General features: G+C 41.6%; 1 protein-coding gene across 1 annotated transcript; it reads left to right on the top strand.

Moving 5' to 3' along the window:
• Positions 1 to 2,192: 2,192 nt before the first annotated feature.
• Positions 2,193 to 3,295, top strand: LOC146762835 (uncharacterized; the record flags this gene model as incomplete). Its single annotated transcript, XM_085538602.1, has 1 exon — positions 2,193 to 3,295. A coding segment is annotated over one exon (1,023 nt), but the record flags the coding sequence as incomplete, so codon positions are not given.
• Positions 3,296 to 14,559: the final 11,264 nt, after the last annotated feature.

Here is a 14,559-nt window from a genome sequence, read left to right as displayed (position 1 = left end):
AGACTGGAGGGCGTCGTGCTCAGACTGGAGAGCGTTGTGCTTACACAGGAGGGCGCTGCGCGCTGCCCGGAGATTGTCGTACCCGGACTGGAGGTCTTTGTGTTTGGACTGGAGAGTGTCATACTTGGACCGGAGGGCGCTGTGCTCGGACTGGAGAGTGTCGTGCTCGGACCGGAGGGCATCGCGCTCAGTCTGGAGAGTGTCATGCTCGGACCGGAGGGCGCTGTACTCGGACTGGAGAGTGTCGTGCTCGGACCGGAGGGCATCGCGCTCAGTCTGGAGAGTGTCATGCTCGGACCGGAGGGTGTCGCAGTTGGATTGGAAGGCATCATACTTGGCCTGGAGGGTGCCGCACTCAGACTGGACGGCGTCATACTTGGACTGAAGAGTGTTGTGCTCGGTCCGGAGGGCATTGTGCTCGGTCCGGAGGGCATCGCGCTCAGTCTGGAGAGTGTTGTACTCGGACCGGAGGGCGCTGTGCTCGGACTGGAGAGTGTTGTGCTCGGACCGGAGGGCGCCGTGCTCGGACTGGAGAGTGTTGAGTTGGGATTGCAGGGAGCTTTTCTCATCCCAAAGTTTTGCTGCGTCAGCTCTAAGATTCTCTTTCTCGTACCAGATTGAGTCTCGTTGGTACAGGAGATCTTTTCTCTCAGCTTCAAAAACTTTTTCTCTCTCTACCTTCTCATCCCAAAGTTTTGCTGCGTCAGCTCTAAGACTCTCTCTCTCGTACCAGATTGAGTCTCGTTGGTACAGGAGATCTTTTCTCTCAGCTTCAAAAGCTTTTTCTCTCTCTACCTTCTCAGTCCAAAGTTTTTCTGCCTCAGCTCTAAGACTCTCCTTCTCGGCCCTGAGACTCTCTCTCTCAGCTTCTAAAACTTCCCTCTCAGGAATGGTATTGACTAAGGCCCGATAAGCATTAGCTAGGCCCAAAATCATTTGTGCCTCCTGAGATCTGCCTGAGCCACAACATTCCTGCCTCAAATATGCAATCAAACTCTCAGGATTCTTCAAGTGTTCAGGAGTGAAGCTCCATAACACTGAAGATGTCTGTCCTTTGAGAATCTCTTCAAAACCTCTCCACACTCCCTGCCACTCAGTATTCTCTGGTTCTAGGGAAGACTTCCTCCGGATGTTATAAATCCAGATACTGAGTGAGATTATTACAATAATCAACAGTAAGATCAGGGAGATTAAGAGTGTGACCCACTGATCATTCAAAAACTGCATAAAGGATTCATAGAAAGAAAGAGGAGCACGCTTAAAAATCACCATTTCTGTATAATTAGTTGCATTAGTTGCTCCCTCTGGAGCTGTATACAGATACGAAGTGAGCATTGCTAACCATGCTTTCAATCCATTATACAATTGTATAGCTCCATAAGGAAAAGTGGCTAGCTTAAACATGGCCCAATATGTTCGGAGCGTCTCAAAAAAGGAACCAATGGCACACAGTCCCTGGTAAAACAAATTTAGTAGAGAAAACATCTTTTTTCCTCCAATAGAGAGAAAAAAGTAAAAGAAAACAAAGCTCAGCAGTGTTTATAAAATATACCGGAGTATTGGCAGTCCGCCTGGACTTTCAAGGTCAAGCTCGCAGGTGCAGAATCCCAAACACGAGATAGCTCCTTAACAGGGAAAAAAACTCGTAGCTCTGTTAAAAGCTAAAAGAGCAACAGAAGAAAACACAGAAAAACAGCAACTCAATTTGCCCGCATTCTCCACCAAAATCTGTCACGGTTTGAACTAAAAATCCACCTGCGTCCGTGACAGGGGGCCGTAGGCCCCGGAGGGGCCCTAGGCCGAAAGGAAAAAGTTAATTAGGAAAAGAAAACAGCGGCAACGATCTAAGGAGGCACACTTATTTACTAAATACTATATCGAAATACAGGATAACACAATATAATACAATATAATTGAAAATTGAGCTAACGAATCAAGCAAAATAGGAGAGAGAATGAGTCCCGTAACCGAGAGGCCTACTGTAAATCTAGGCGAGACGGCTGAAGGCTCCCACACACTCCCCTGAACGCCAGAACTCGAAAGACGTCAGTCTGTTCTGCGACAGAGTTAATATAGAGTCCAGGTCCCGTGACCTATCGTGTTGTTCCCTGGGAGATGTAGTCTTCTTCTGATAAGTTGCAGATTCAGTAAAATTATTCATGCTTTATATGATGTTATGATGTGGAATACTGATAGCAAAAATTACAAAATTATTAAACCATGACAAAGGAATAAAGGAAGGGCTTGGCAAATTAGAGGACTCGCCAGCCCAATTGCGTCCTTTGATAAAAACTGAATATACGTTTGATAACACTGAGGATCTGGACCCTCAAATGAATGTTAAAGAAATTCCCTTTTCTGCCACTGAATTAGCAAAACTGAAAAAGGATTTTAGCCGCTCTCCAAAGGAATCGGAAACAGAATATGTATGGAGAGTCAGCTTAACTGGTGGAGACCAAATTATGTTAACCGAAAAGGAGGCTGAGGGTTATTGGGGGCCAGGTGTATTTTTGACTACTGGTAATAACCGTGCTCCCTGGTCCCTAACACAAAGGGCTGCCTATTGGGCAGGTGGTCTTAACCCTTTAGAAAGGGGAGACCCTCTTGCTGTTAATGGGACAGCTGATCAATTAGTGGAAAGTGTTCAAAAAGCTGCTTGTCTGCAAATGATGTATGATAGAAAGCTGCAGACACATCATGGATCACCTATGATGATGCCTGTTGATCCTGAACGGATGACTCCTTTAATCAGGGGGCTTCCAGAATCACTGAAACCTATAGGTATACAACTACAAGGAAAGATACAAGCTATGCCTCAGGGAGAAAGAACCCTGGCAGCATTAGAAGGAACTGGCACCTCAGGCCATTTGCAGTCAGGATATAAAGTATGGACATGGGGGGAGGTTGCCCAAGAGTTGATTAATTATGAAAGGAAATATGGGCCTGTGGCTTCTTCCAGTATATCTGAACCAGAGGAAGTAAGGCTCGCAGCAACCACCCTTGCTCCTAGGTCACCTAGTCCAAAGCTCAGTGGAACTGGAAGGGTCTCACTGCCAGTAAGAACGGGTAGGCGAAATATTGATCATAAACGTAATCGTCTCTGGACACTGGGCTGGCAAAAGGGTGTTCCACGAGATCTGATGAATGGATTACCCACAGTCAGGTTAGAGAAATTAGTTAACTTGTGGCCAGAACAAAAGCTCAAGGAAAGCTGATGCTTTCACCCCCTCCCCCAGATGAGTGGGAAGTGGGGGGGGGGGGGAAGGCAGTGAAGGGTGGATGTTTATTAGAAAGCTCACAACAAAAGGAGATCCTCGATTTAACACCTTCTGTCCCAAGGCCTCCCCACTCCTGCCAATTGCCCCTGTGAGTCACGATCCAGTTGCTGATAAGCTAGGGAAACACTTATCTCTCTGGCCAGCCTGTGTCTACTGACTCAGCTAACGAGGTGTTTCCCTAACCTTAATGAAATCCCTTAACAAATATCCTTAGAAGGCTAAGGACACCCCGAAAAAGGAATGTAAAATATACTCCTCGATGGATTGTTCTCTCATTTTTTAATTGTATTAACAAAGCCCCAAAAAGGGCAAGTTGTTGTCTTATTTTTCAGAAGATCCCCGTGGGACCTTTACTGAACACAGAATGACTGATAGCTGACTTTAACCATTTGTGTTTTGTGACAGAAAAGTTGAAGATGTGATCACGCTAGAATTCTGAATATACCTCTTGATTACATATTTTGGTTGCAATAGTATTACGTTTTGTTTGTTGTGGTTGTGGACTGTGATTGATATCAGTCCTTGGATCTGTTAAAACTTCACAATTTGGTTCATAGTTTCTTTTTCAGGTCATTCTGGATTTCTGGTACTTTCTGCACAGTGATAACCATTCCTTCTGATCCCTTCTTTTACCCCTTTTTTTGTCAAACTGATTATGATTTGCATGTAACTCCTCCATAGTGTTTCCAAATTCCTAACAAATTGGGAAATGAGCCAAGGGACCTATCTAATATCTGTTAGATGTGGTCACAAATGAAATCTATCATAAAAACTTTGCACTGATGTTTTGCAGTGTCACATAAGTCCAGGAGTTCCATACAAAACATGGTTGTTGGAAAATGTCTAAGTTTTGATAAGAGATGTGTATATTTCTGGGATTATCCCTATTATGGTTTATAGTGTGGGGTATCCTACACACACACCGTCCTGTGAAAAGTTCAATAGACTATAACAGTATTTTAACTTGCCAAACTAGTATTTATATCTCTCAGCAATTGAACTGCTTTGGAAATGCTCAAGTGGACAGCAGCTGACACAAATACCCCTATTTATTTGTTTTACTTGTTTATTTGATACTATTAGTTATTGTCACTGTCTTTGTGATTGTTAAATGTTTATGGTATATATAAGCATGGATTGCTAAAGGAAAGTTATATGGTATTAAGGGTGTTAATTTCTATTTTAAAGAGATCTGATATAGTGGTTTCTTTGGTGGTTTGCTAAAATACATGCCTGTATACTGAATGTAATTATGACCTTACGAGTAACCTTATGTTTAATGTGTTATCAATCAAGGTTTTGATTGAATGATGATGATTGTTAACATTTAATTCCCCCATATCACCCATCCCTCTTTTCCCTTATGCTTACTTTTTTTTTTATTTCCTCACCACCGTGAACGGTCATTTTTGCATCAATTTCAAGCAACCTTTGAGCCACGGGGTGGTGTGAAAGACAGAACTGGTTTTCTTTTGTTGTCTCAAAGCTTGCTTCATGAGGCCTTTCTGATGATAAGACTGGCGACTGCTAACTATCTAGGAGGGTGAATGGTGGGTGTTGGTGTGCCATAGTGTTTCTGCTTACGACTGCAAAGATAAGCAGAAATGGGAAGAGCAGTCTTTCTCAGGGGTGCTGCTCGAAGGAGTGGACCACTGCAGAAGGCGATAACGCTTGTGTCCGGCAACGGAGACCCCCCTCTTCCTTCCTTGCTGGCCCATCTGTGGCCAGGAATGTCACAAAAGCTGGTTGTAAATCATCTTTCGAGAAGTGTTTGCCTGTTTGTTTGGAAGTTTGGTATTTCCCCCAAAAATGCTGAGATGCAATTCTCAGACTTCGAAGAAGAAAAATTCCCACCGAAATGGGGGATAAAAGGCCCTCGCTAAACTGGGGACTTTGGAGACAAACTCCCAAAGACACCTTTGACAGAGAATTCCCTGAGGGGAAAACCTCGTCGGAAGAACCCCCGGGACCGGCTTGCTGCGGAGCTCCCTGACTGTCTCCCGTCCCCCGCGGTGATCAGACGAGTTCCTGAGATCAACGAACCTACTGTGTACCTCGCTGGACCCACGGTGGTGACTATCTCTTTTGCTCTCTGCAAAGACTCCTTGCTTATATTTCCTACTTTCCCTATCGCCTACCTTCCCTTCCCCATCTCCCCAAAAATAGCTAGGACCCTAATAAACTGGTTGGATCAACATTTGAACCGTTGCTTCTTAATCTCACGCCGGGTATACACATATCAAAGAACCTTGCCTCCCTCCTACAAATTGGAGCGAGACACTTGCTCATACATTGAACATAATATAAACAATCCCTTTGATGCCTGGAAGCTCCATCTTAGAAAACTGACCTTCCTCTTGCAAGGGTTTGATTTAGCGTGGAGGAGCTGCTTGGTCTTTTCTACTTCATCAGAATCATAAGAGATAATTCATCTCACCTAGCTGCAGACAGCCCTACTATTAAAAGCTGGGCTGGTCTTTCTAGCGTGTGGTACATTTCTGTTGGTCCATTCAAGACATCTATTCAGGATATAAAACCCATAATAGAAATATGAGAAGGGTTTATGTCTCTACTTTTTAGAAGAAAGTCTAAATTCACTCAATATCTGCTTTGAAGAAACTGACATTACTTAGAGGACTTACTAGTTCCTCCGTTTATATTGTGGAGAATCCATTCTACTGCTTAAGGAGACAGGCAAGCCTCCAATACAGCATCTAATGCTGGTCTTTCAAAGTGATACATGGGTCAGGTTTGATTGACAAAGAAGGCTATAAGGAATATTTAGATTGGGAGTGGGGTTAAAAATAATATGCAAATGGTTTTTTTTTTTAGCTGCCTGTATAAGAAAGTTGGCAGCTACTTATACTTCACCTTGGCTTTGGATATTCTTCAGTATCCCAAAATAAGGACAACTGTATTTTTTTCAGAGTACTTGGAGTTTCAGTTTCTTGATCTGAAATGTCTAATTTGAATTCAGCTAAAAGCAGCTCGACTTCTTGAAATACGGCAAATAAATGTCCTTTACAATTCAATGGGATTTGTTGGCCAGTCTCTAAATCAGGCAAAGGGAAGGCTTAGGAACACTGAAGGCACTGAAAAGCAGGTTTCGACACTAAAAATCTGTAGCATTTTTAAACACATATGAGAAGGGAGATATTAGGTAACTGTAATCAGAACCAGTGCAGAAATCAAGGATTTTCATGTGGTTAAGGAGCCTTACAGTCCTTTCCACTATAGGAAATATTATGCAGCTATTTCATGCGTATCCAAGAGCAAAAGTAAAAATCTGCAACCTATAGTAAAAATCTGTACCCATAGGGCTGCAAAGGAAACTGTGCCTACAGTGTCCTACTGTAGCATGCTTCCATTAACAAAATCTAATAAATAATAAAAATAATCTGAGCTTTTATAAAAATTACTCAAAAGCTTCCCTCTAATATGCAAAACTTCCCCCCAAAATCCAAATTATTTACATCTGTCTTTCACCTGCATTCTGCAGACCTAATTTCTCACACAGAGCAGCTCTAGAATAGAGGTAAAACTGAAGAGTTTATGAGGATCTCAATAAATCCTTTGTAAGCATTGCTATAATAAAGACTGAATCATAAGCATGCACTTTATGAGCTTTTTTATGAGCTTATATGAAAATTTTTGAATCCCATCTGACCAAGTGTCCTATCCACAGTGAGCACAATGTGTTTTAACATGCCCTGAGGGAGGTGTCTATTTGTGGTTCATTAATAAGGGCTGTTTTTCAAAGAGCTGTCTGTTATATAATTATAAAGAACACTAAAAAATGACCTCCCCATTTACATTATGAGGCTGTTCAGCATCTTCTGATGGCACGAAAATGGATGAAAACATCTGCACAGCTCTAGCTGTCTAATGAGACAGCTCTTGTGTGTTTTCTCTTGCTTAAGTTATGCAAGCAAATTTTTAAAATGCATTATATTATGTATTGGGTGTAGGGATGAAACATAAATTACACTAGGTAACAGTCTGTCTATCTGCAGACATGTAACATTGACCCCTCTCGTGTGTCTGTGTGTGGCACAGTGTTGTCTGGGAATTGCAGGATGCAACTGTGGCTGACATGTCAATAAGGGGAATAATACATTACAAGAACAGTGGCCGAAAGATGAAATGATTTCTTCTGATGTTGGCATCACATCTGAGCAAAGGTGGAGTTGCAGTGTGTTCCTTCCATCTCAGCAATCTGTGTGACAGAGCTGAGTGCTGTTTTCCTTTGCCTTTGTGAAGCAGCAGTGCTATTATCCAGCATGCAGGGAAAGGGTCGTTTTGCTTGCAGTGGGCTTTGAGCTGCTGGAATTAATGTTGCCCAGTAAAAACAAAACATTATGATGGCTCTAACGTTGAACAGTATATCAAAACATGGAAAGTGGCTTGCTGGATTATGTGAAGTGACTCCAAATGAACATTTTTCTGGTGTTTTTTTCCAGGAGATTATTGCTTTACTTTAAAGTTTCTTGCATTGGGTTGAGGGATAATGGGGTGAACAGATCTTGTGTTATTTCTGTTGGTAGCTGAATTACCAATAAAGGATAAAATTTCTTTTCTTTTTTGGCTTTTTCCTACAGTCTCTTACTGTAATCCTTAATTATGAAAAAAACACATAAATACCACCACACTGTATTTTCTCTTTCAGTTTTTCAAAACTAGTCCTTAATGTCATCCTCTTCCGATCACCTTATAACATGTGTAACACTGTTCCATTGTAAAAGTCATTGAAGAGTAAAATCCCAAGCTATGTTTGAAGTCATTACTATAGGAGTAGAAAAAGAAGAATTTTTCAAGCTTGTGATTAAATCTTCATGTATAAATTAATGTATAAGTGTTTAGTGTATGACTAATTGATATTTCAATAAATAATAAATTCCTATAGACTTCATCAAGTAAATAGGTTGCCAATTATCATGGTTTATTACTTGCTCCTGACGTATTTATATCTGTCTGGAAAACGCACAGCTTAGATCTGTGGTAGCTGACATCTCTTAATCACTTTACATCATTTATAAATGTAATACTTGAAAGTTATGTCTTTTTAAGCATATGAAAAATAGAGATTTCAGGTTTCTTATAAAGGAGGAACCCTTCAGATTTTGGTTGTGTTCAGTGTGATCAGTGTCTACTTTGATTTTTTTGCTTCTCTCAGCTTATGATGTGATCTTCCTCTGGCAGCTTTCCTTTGACAGTGTCAACACTTGCTATTGCTTGTTCATGTGTAAATACTGTTTAATAAGTCTCCATATTCATATGTTGTCATGCCGTGGTAGTAAAATAAGCCACCATTCTTTTCAGGTATAGGGAGCATCATCTTTCAATAGGAAGATAAAATAAAATGCTGAGGAATGCTGCCTCCTTGTTTTTTGAGCACAGTGAACTGAGCTGATGTGGAATTAACTAAAGACAGGAAAAAGATAATCCCACTGAATCCACCTCATGTGAATTACAGGCATCAGAAAAGCTTTTCATATGTAGAGACTAGATTCAAGAGCTCTCAAACACAGGGTAAAAAAGAGAGGGGAAAAACGTGTTGGTTTTCTGTGCTATTTTATTTTTCCCCCTGTGAGCAGCACACAGTCTCAGTGATCAGTCTGCACAGACATTAGCTCCTGGAGCCTGGAAACTATGATTCACCTCTATTGTGTCGCAAGTGTTTTGGGGAGGTAGATCTTCAAGTCCTACCAGATTTGTTCACAGAAACTAAACAATAAAGGGAAAATCTATTATGACTGCATAATGTTAAATATTTCCTACTTGAATTCCCTTCCAGGAATAAAGGTCAGCACTACACCCTTCTGACTAAAACAGGCGTCAGAAAGGTGAGATTGACACTGGTTCACAAGGAAAGTTTGCCTAATGGAAGTAAAATGATAGGGAAAGTTCTACTTCATAAGGATTATTGCATGCTTAAAACTCTTCCTTTCAACATGAATTTTAGAGGCACATGTTCTGATATGAGTCAAAGGAAGGCAGGTGCCCTGAAATCAATATTATCTGACCTGGTGCTAGGATCAGACAGACTTGCATCACCAGAGCTTTCTGATAATGAGAATGTCATGCGTCCTGTACGTTTGTGCCATTCTCCACAAACTGTCTACGGGCTGTGATTAACTCAGACTTAACTCAGATGCTATGTGTGGGATTTAACTCTGAAGACTCTTTCTATTGAAAAGTACAAAGATCTATAAGACGTATTGCTGTTTTTTACTGTAAGCAGGAAGAAAAACAGAAGTTTTTCCCAACTACCTGCAGCAAGATCAGGAGAAAGTGTGTAATAAAAGGTATTATTTATACAGTACCAGCAAAAGGGACTGGTGGTGGTCTTCTGCCAAAAGCAGACACTGAAAATGTCCAGGAAGTCTGACATACCACTGCAGCTGTAATTGCTGTTACTGCAGTAACTTCAAAGCGCAGCTAACACACATCAGCACCCCATAGTACTGGCTCTGTACTAACACAGGCCAAAGGATGAACCTTCCAATAAAGCTGTACCATTCTAAAGCAGAACAAAGTATTCCTTCTGCTAAAACTTGCTGATCTGTGCTAATCTGACATGTAATATTTGATTGCAGTGAGGACAAGCCAATCTCTTCAGCTATACGAGTATTTGCTGAATCTGAATTTTTCATTTACCTTTTTCCACTGCTCTGGTCATGTGGATGCCAGTGAATTGCAAAGGCCATTTATATATTCTGCTGCTGGACCTAGCTCTTCTCTGCAATCTACACTTTCTTCCACTTTGGTTGCTTTTTGTAATGTGCCATCCTAAAATACTTCCCATTGTTCCTAGATAAATTTTCTTGTCTTAACTGAAACAGTTTGTCCAACATCTGGATGTTTCCAGCATCTGGAATGACAGAATCACAGAATGGTTTGGGATGGAAGGGACCTTACAGATGCTCTAATTTCAACTCCCTGTCATGCTCAGGGGCACCTTGCTCCAGAAAAGAAAACATATCTGATTTCTCTGTTTGTTTTCCCTATCTATGCAATTCTGGGTCATGTTCATATTTACTTTACATATAAAAAAGAGATAAAAGCAAAGATAGTCTCCACAGGACAGTCAGGTGGAAGCCAGCTCTCTCCATGCCAGGTGCACAAAGCAGCTTGTTCCAGATAATCTTCATTTCCACTGCTTCTATTGGCTCATGACATCAGAGACAGATGTTGGTGTGTGGCAGTAGAGGTTAAATCTTCCCACAAATATTCTGTTCCATTTTGTTGCCGTGTGACAGATGGCAGCAGAGGGGCAATATGAAAGAATGGCATCTGACATGGAAGTGTGAATGAAGCAAATGTGTGAAACTGAATTTTTCCGTGAAGAAAAAATGACATCCATTAACATTCATCAATGTTTGCAAAACATTTAAGGAGATCTGACAGTGGATATCAGCACAGTGAGGTGGTGAGCAATGAGTTTTAGCAGTGGCGACAGAGACAGTGGTACATCTCCATTGGTGCAGACTGTTATGAGTGCAGTATCCAGGCTCTTGTTTATGGCTTGTGAAAATGGTGGTGACTATGCTGAAGAAGAGTGCTTTGTAACTGACAACTTGCTCTATTAAGTAGTGTCATTGTGTTCTTTGTATCCTTTGTAATTTCCATGGAAATAATAGGAAGCATTACTTTTTGAGTGTTCTTCAGTGATGAACATTTATTTCTCTATATTTAAATTTGAGCTTCTGATACCCACTTTGTAAAAACTTTAGTCTCTATATATGAAATATGCTATGTAAGACTTGGGTATGATTGACGTTGCTGTTATTACTGAATTCAACAAGAGCTGTGCTGAAATGACACTGTTGACTCTGCAGATTACTTCAGAGTTTGTTTTCCTGTGTGCACGTGTGAACAGGGAGGCGCCAAATGTTGACTGCAATATTTGTATGATCAAAACAAGCAATCACTACTAATTATTTGTCCCGTGCCCCCCTAAAATTTATAAATCAGAAGCTGAGTGGTGAGGCCTAGCTGCAATCAATTACAAATGTGGGAAATGTGAATATAGCAAAGACTTCATTATGACTCCAGTGCCTGATAAAATGAGGGAGGAAGGATAAAAGTAAAAATAAAGAAAGAGCTTTTACAAGTTTGCTTATACTCCAGGGAATTGCTCTATTTCCAAACATAAAAAGAATGCTTTGGCTTACAAGCATATGGCACACTTGTTGTACTCAGAGGCATCTAATCTGCAAAAAAGCAAAAAATATTCCAGTAGCTTTATTAAGGATTCTGTTTTCACCAGAAAGATATGTCCTGGCTTGGAATCAGTTCAGAGATGGGTTCTAAGGCTTCACCAAAGGCATAAAATGCAGAAATTACATTACCCAATCAGAGGTTCTGCCATCACTTCCCTTGGGAGCCTTTTTTAGAGTATGTTAGAATTCACTGTATGGAAAATCAGCCTAAAATGCCACTCTATACTTCAGTCTACTTTCTTTCTTCCTGCCCACCAAATGATTGTAAAAAAGTATTACAACCATTATCACTGAAGTACAGGCTTTTCTGTTTCTGAAACTTAGTTGTCCCTTCCCTGATTTTGAAACTTTTGGGTAAAAATAATGGGTAAAATAATAATTTCTTAGTAAATTTCCTATGACAGAATCGATTTGGACCTTTGCTGCTATAAGCTGTTAATGCCTCTACATTTAATACAGCAGGAGAATGCAAGGAATACACAGAAATGTAAAGAAGGATTTTTTAGAAAAAATACTGTCATGGTTTTGTAATTTTGTAATTTTGCTATCAGTATTCCACATCATAACATCATGTCAAGTATGGATACTTCTGTTGAATGTGCAGTCCACAGAAGAAGACTACATATCCCAGAGAACAACAGGAGTAACAATAAGTCACGGGACCAGGACTCTATATAATCTCGTTCCCAGGCTGGAGTGCCCTCCTTCTTCTCTCGAACTTCTCGGAGAGTGGGAAGCGTTCCAGCCGTGTCGCCTAGAGTTCACAGTAGGCCTCTCGGTTTTCGGAGACTCTCTCTCTCTGTTTCGTTCAATTTTGTCAGCCTTAATTATATTATATTGTGTTATCTTGTATTTCGATATCATATTTAGTAAAATAAGTTTTTCCTCCTTAGATTGTCGCTGTTTTATCCCACTCCCCTTTTCCCCCTCCTTTCCGGGCCCCGGGGGGGGGGCGTGGGGTGGCTTCCCCTGTCACGGGCATAGGTAAATCTAAGTAACCCGTGACAGATTTTTTGGTGGAGAATGCGGGCATAGAGCTTTTTAGCTTTTAGAACAACTCTCTCTTTGCTCTTAAAGAGCTTCGTTACGGGAGTGTTGGGAGTGTTATCTTTCCGTAGCTGCTCACAGAGAACGTGACCTTGAAATACCAGACAAATTGTCAACATTAAGGGCTGCTGCACATTCTCAGCATTGCTATCTAACTTTTGTGTAGAAAACAAAGGGATTTCTTTCTCCCTTAGAGCAAAGCTAGCTAGCTCTGACTTTTACAGAGCCTGCCAGCTATGAATCCACTCTTCATCCCAGTTGCTCTGTTTAAGGGATTGAAAGCAATTATGATCTTCTTAAAGTATTGGTCAACTATTAACACCATAATTTGGTGTTGTGGAATTGTGCAGATATATAGCCTAATAAGGTGGATACTGATGGAGACACCTGCCTGGTACTTTTACGAGATGTGGTATGGTCAGAATTTTGGCATCTACACCCCAGATGGAATTGTGAATCTTACAAACACTTGCATCCCAGATGGAACAGGCAATTTTACAAATACTTGCATCCCAGATGGAACAGGCAATTTTACAAACACCACCATGTTTAATTCATTGTACAGGCTAAAAAAACCCTTTTTATTTAGGTTGTACTCTCAGATTTCCACACGCTTTTCAATAACTGAGATAGGGTTCATACTTGCATTCATGTTATCACTATCAATGCATGCATATATGTTCCTATGCATTCGTTCTATGCGGAAGTCTCCTCCAGAACCAGAGAATGATGACTGGCAGGGAATATGGAAAGGTTTAGGAAAAGTCTTAGAAGCATGGGGACCCGCAGTGTCATGGGATTTCACTCTTGAACACCTAAGGGACCCTAAGAAATTAAGTGAGTATTTGGGTCAGAGATCTAAGGAGGTAAACCTTATGTGGGGTTTGGCTTATGCATACCGTGCTTTGTATCATACTATTCTGGAGAGAGAGAGTTTCCGATCTGAGATTCAAGCCCAAGTTAATTCTGATCAGTCACAGGAGGCATCAGTAGCAATATCAGTTGCCCCTGTGGAAGGCAAGAAATGGAAACGGGTGTCCATGCGTCTAGAACGAAAAGAAGGAGAAGCACAGGGGGGGGCAGCAGAAGACCCAGGTGCCGGGCATGGAGCAGTACCGAAAAAAGCAAAGGCAAAAACCAAGAGGCATGAAGAAGAGACTGATGATGAGGAGGAAATCACCTATTGTCGACCTCTGAAGCTGACTGAAATCCAAGGCTCAAGAAAGGAGTTCACACGGCGTCAAGATGAAGGTATCCTTGCTTGGTTGCTTCGCTGCTGGGACAACGGGGCCAACAGCTTGTCTCTAGATGGTAATGAAGCTCGCCAACTAGGAAGCATTGCCCAAGATGCAGGTATCGACAGAGGGATTAGCAGATGTTCGGATGGAGCTGCTACTCTCTGGTTGCGGCTGTTAGAAGCCGTGAGAGAAAGGTACCCCTATAAGGATGCTTTGAAGCCTAAATTTGATAGTTGGAATACTGTCCAAAAAGGTATTCAGCGCCTGAGGGAATTGGCCATGGCGAAAATGCTGTACAGCCCTGATCCAAGCGAACTTGACCCAGAGAGAGTGAGGGCCGATCCTGACATGTGGCAGAAAATCACAAGTACAGCACCAGAGAGAATTGCACAGTCATTGGTATCAGGATCTAAAGGATTCGTGGACAGATGGCCCCGAGTTGTTGAGCTGATTATAATGCTTCAAACCACCGATCAGCAGCTCCCCCAACTGCATGCCGCAGTTTCTGCCATCTCACGGCTAGAAAACCGAGTAGATGAAATGTGCAAGAAATTGTTTCCATCAACTAATTGTAATGATCCCGTAACAGTATCAGAAACAACTGATGAAGGTCAATCCTCGTACGGGCCACCAGGTCTAATGAAGGATCTGATCAAACTAGTCCAGTCCTACTCCCCACCTGCATCATCAAAAGTCTCAGCTGTTAAACGCACACGCTTCCCAGCTCGAGCAAAGAACAACAGTACGATTGCACCGCGTGTTTCCATGTGGCGC

Source organism: Coturnix japonica, chromosome 1 (assembly GCF_054131305.1).
Source record: "Coturnix japonica strain WE chromosome 1, WE-NBRP24, whole genome shotgun sequence".
Lineage (NCBI taxonomy): Eukaryota > Metazoa > Chordata > Aves > Galliformes > Phasianidae > Coturnix > Coturnix japonica.
This window is presented reverse-complemented; position numbering and strand designations above follow the sequence as displayed.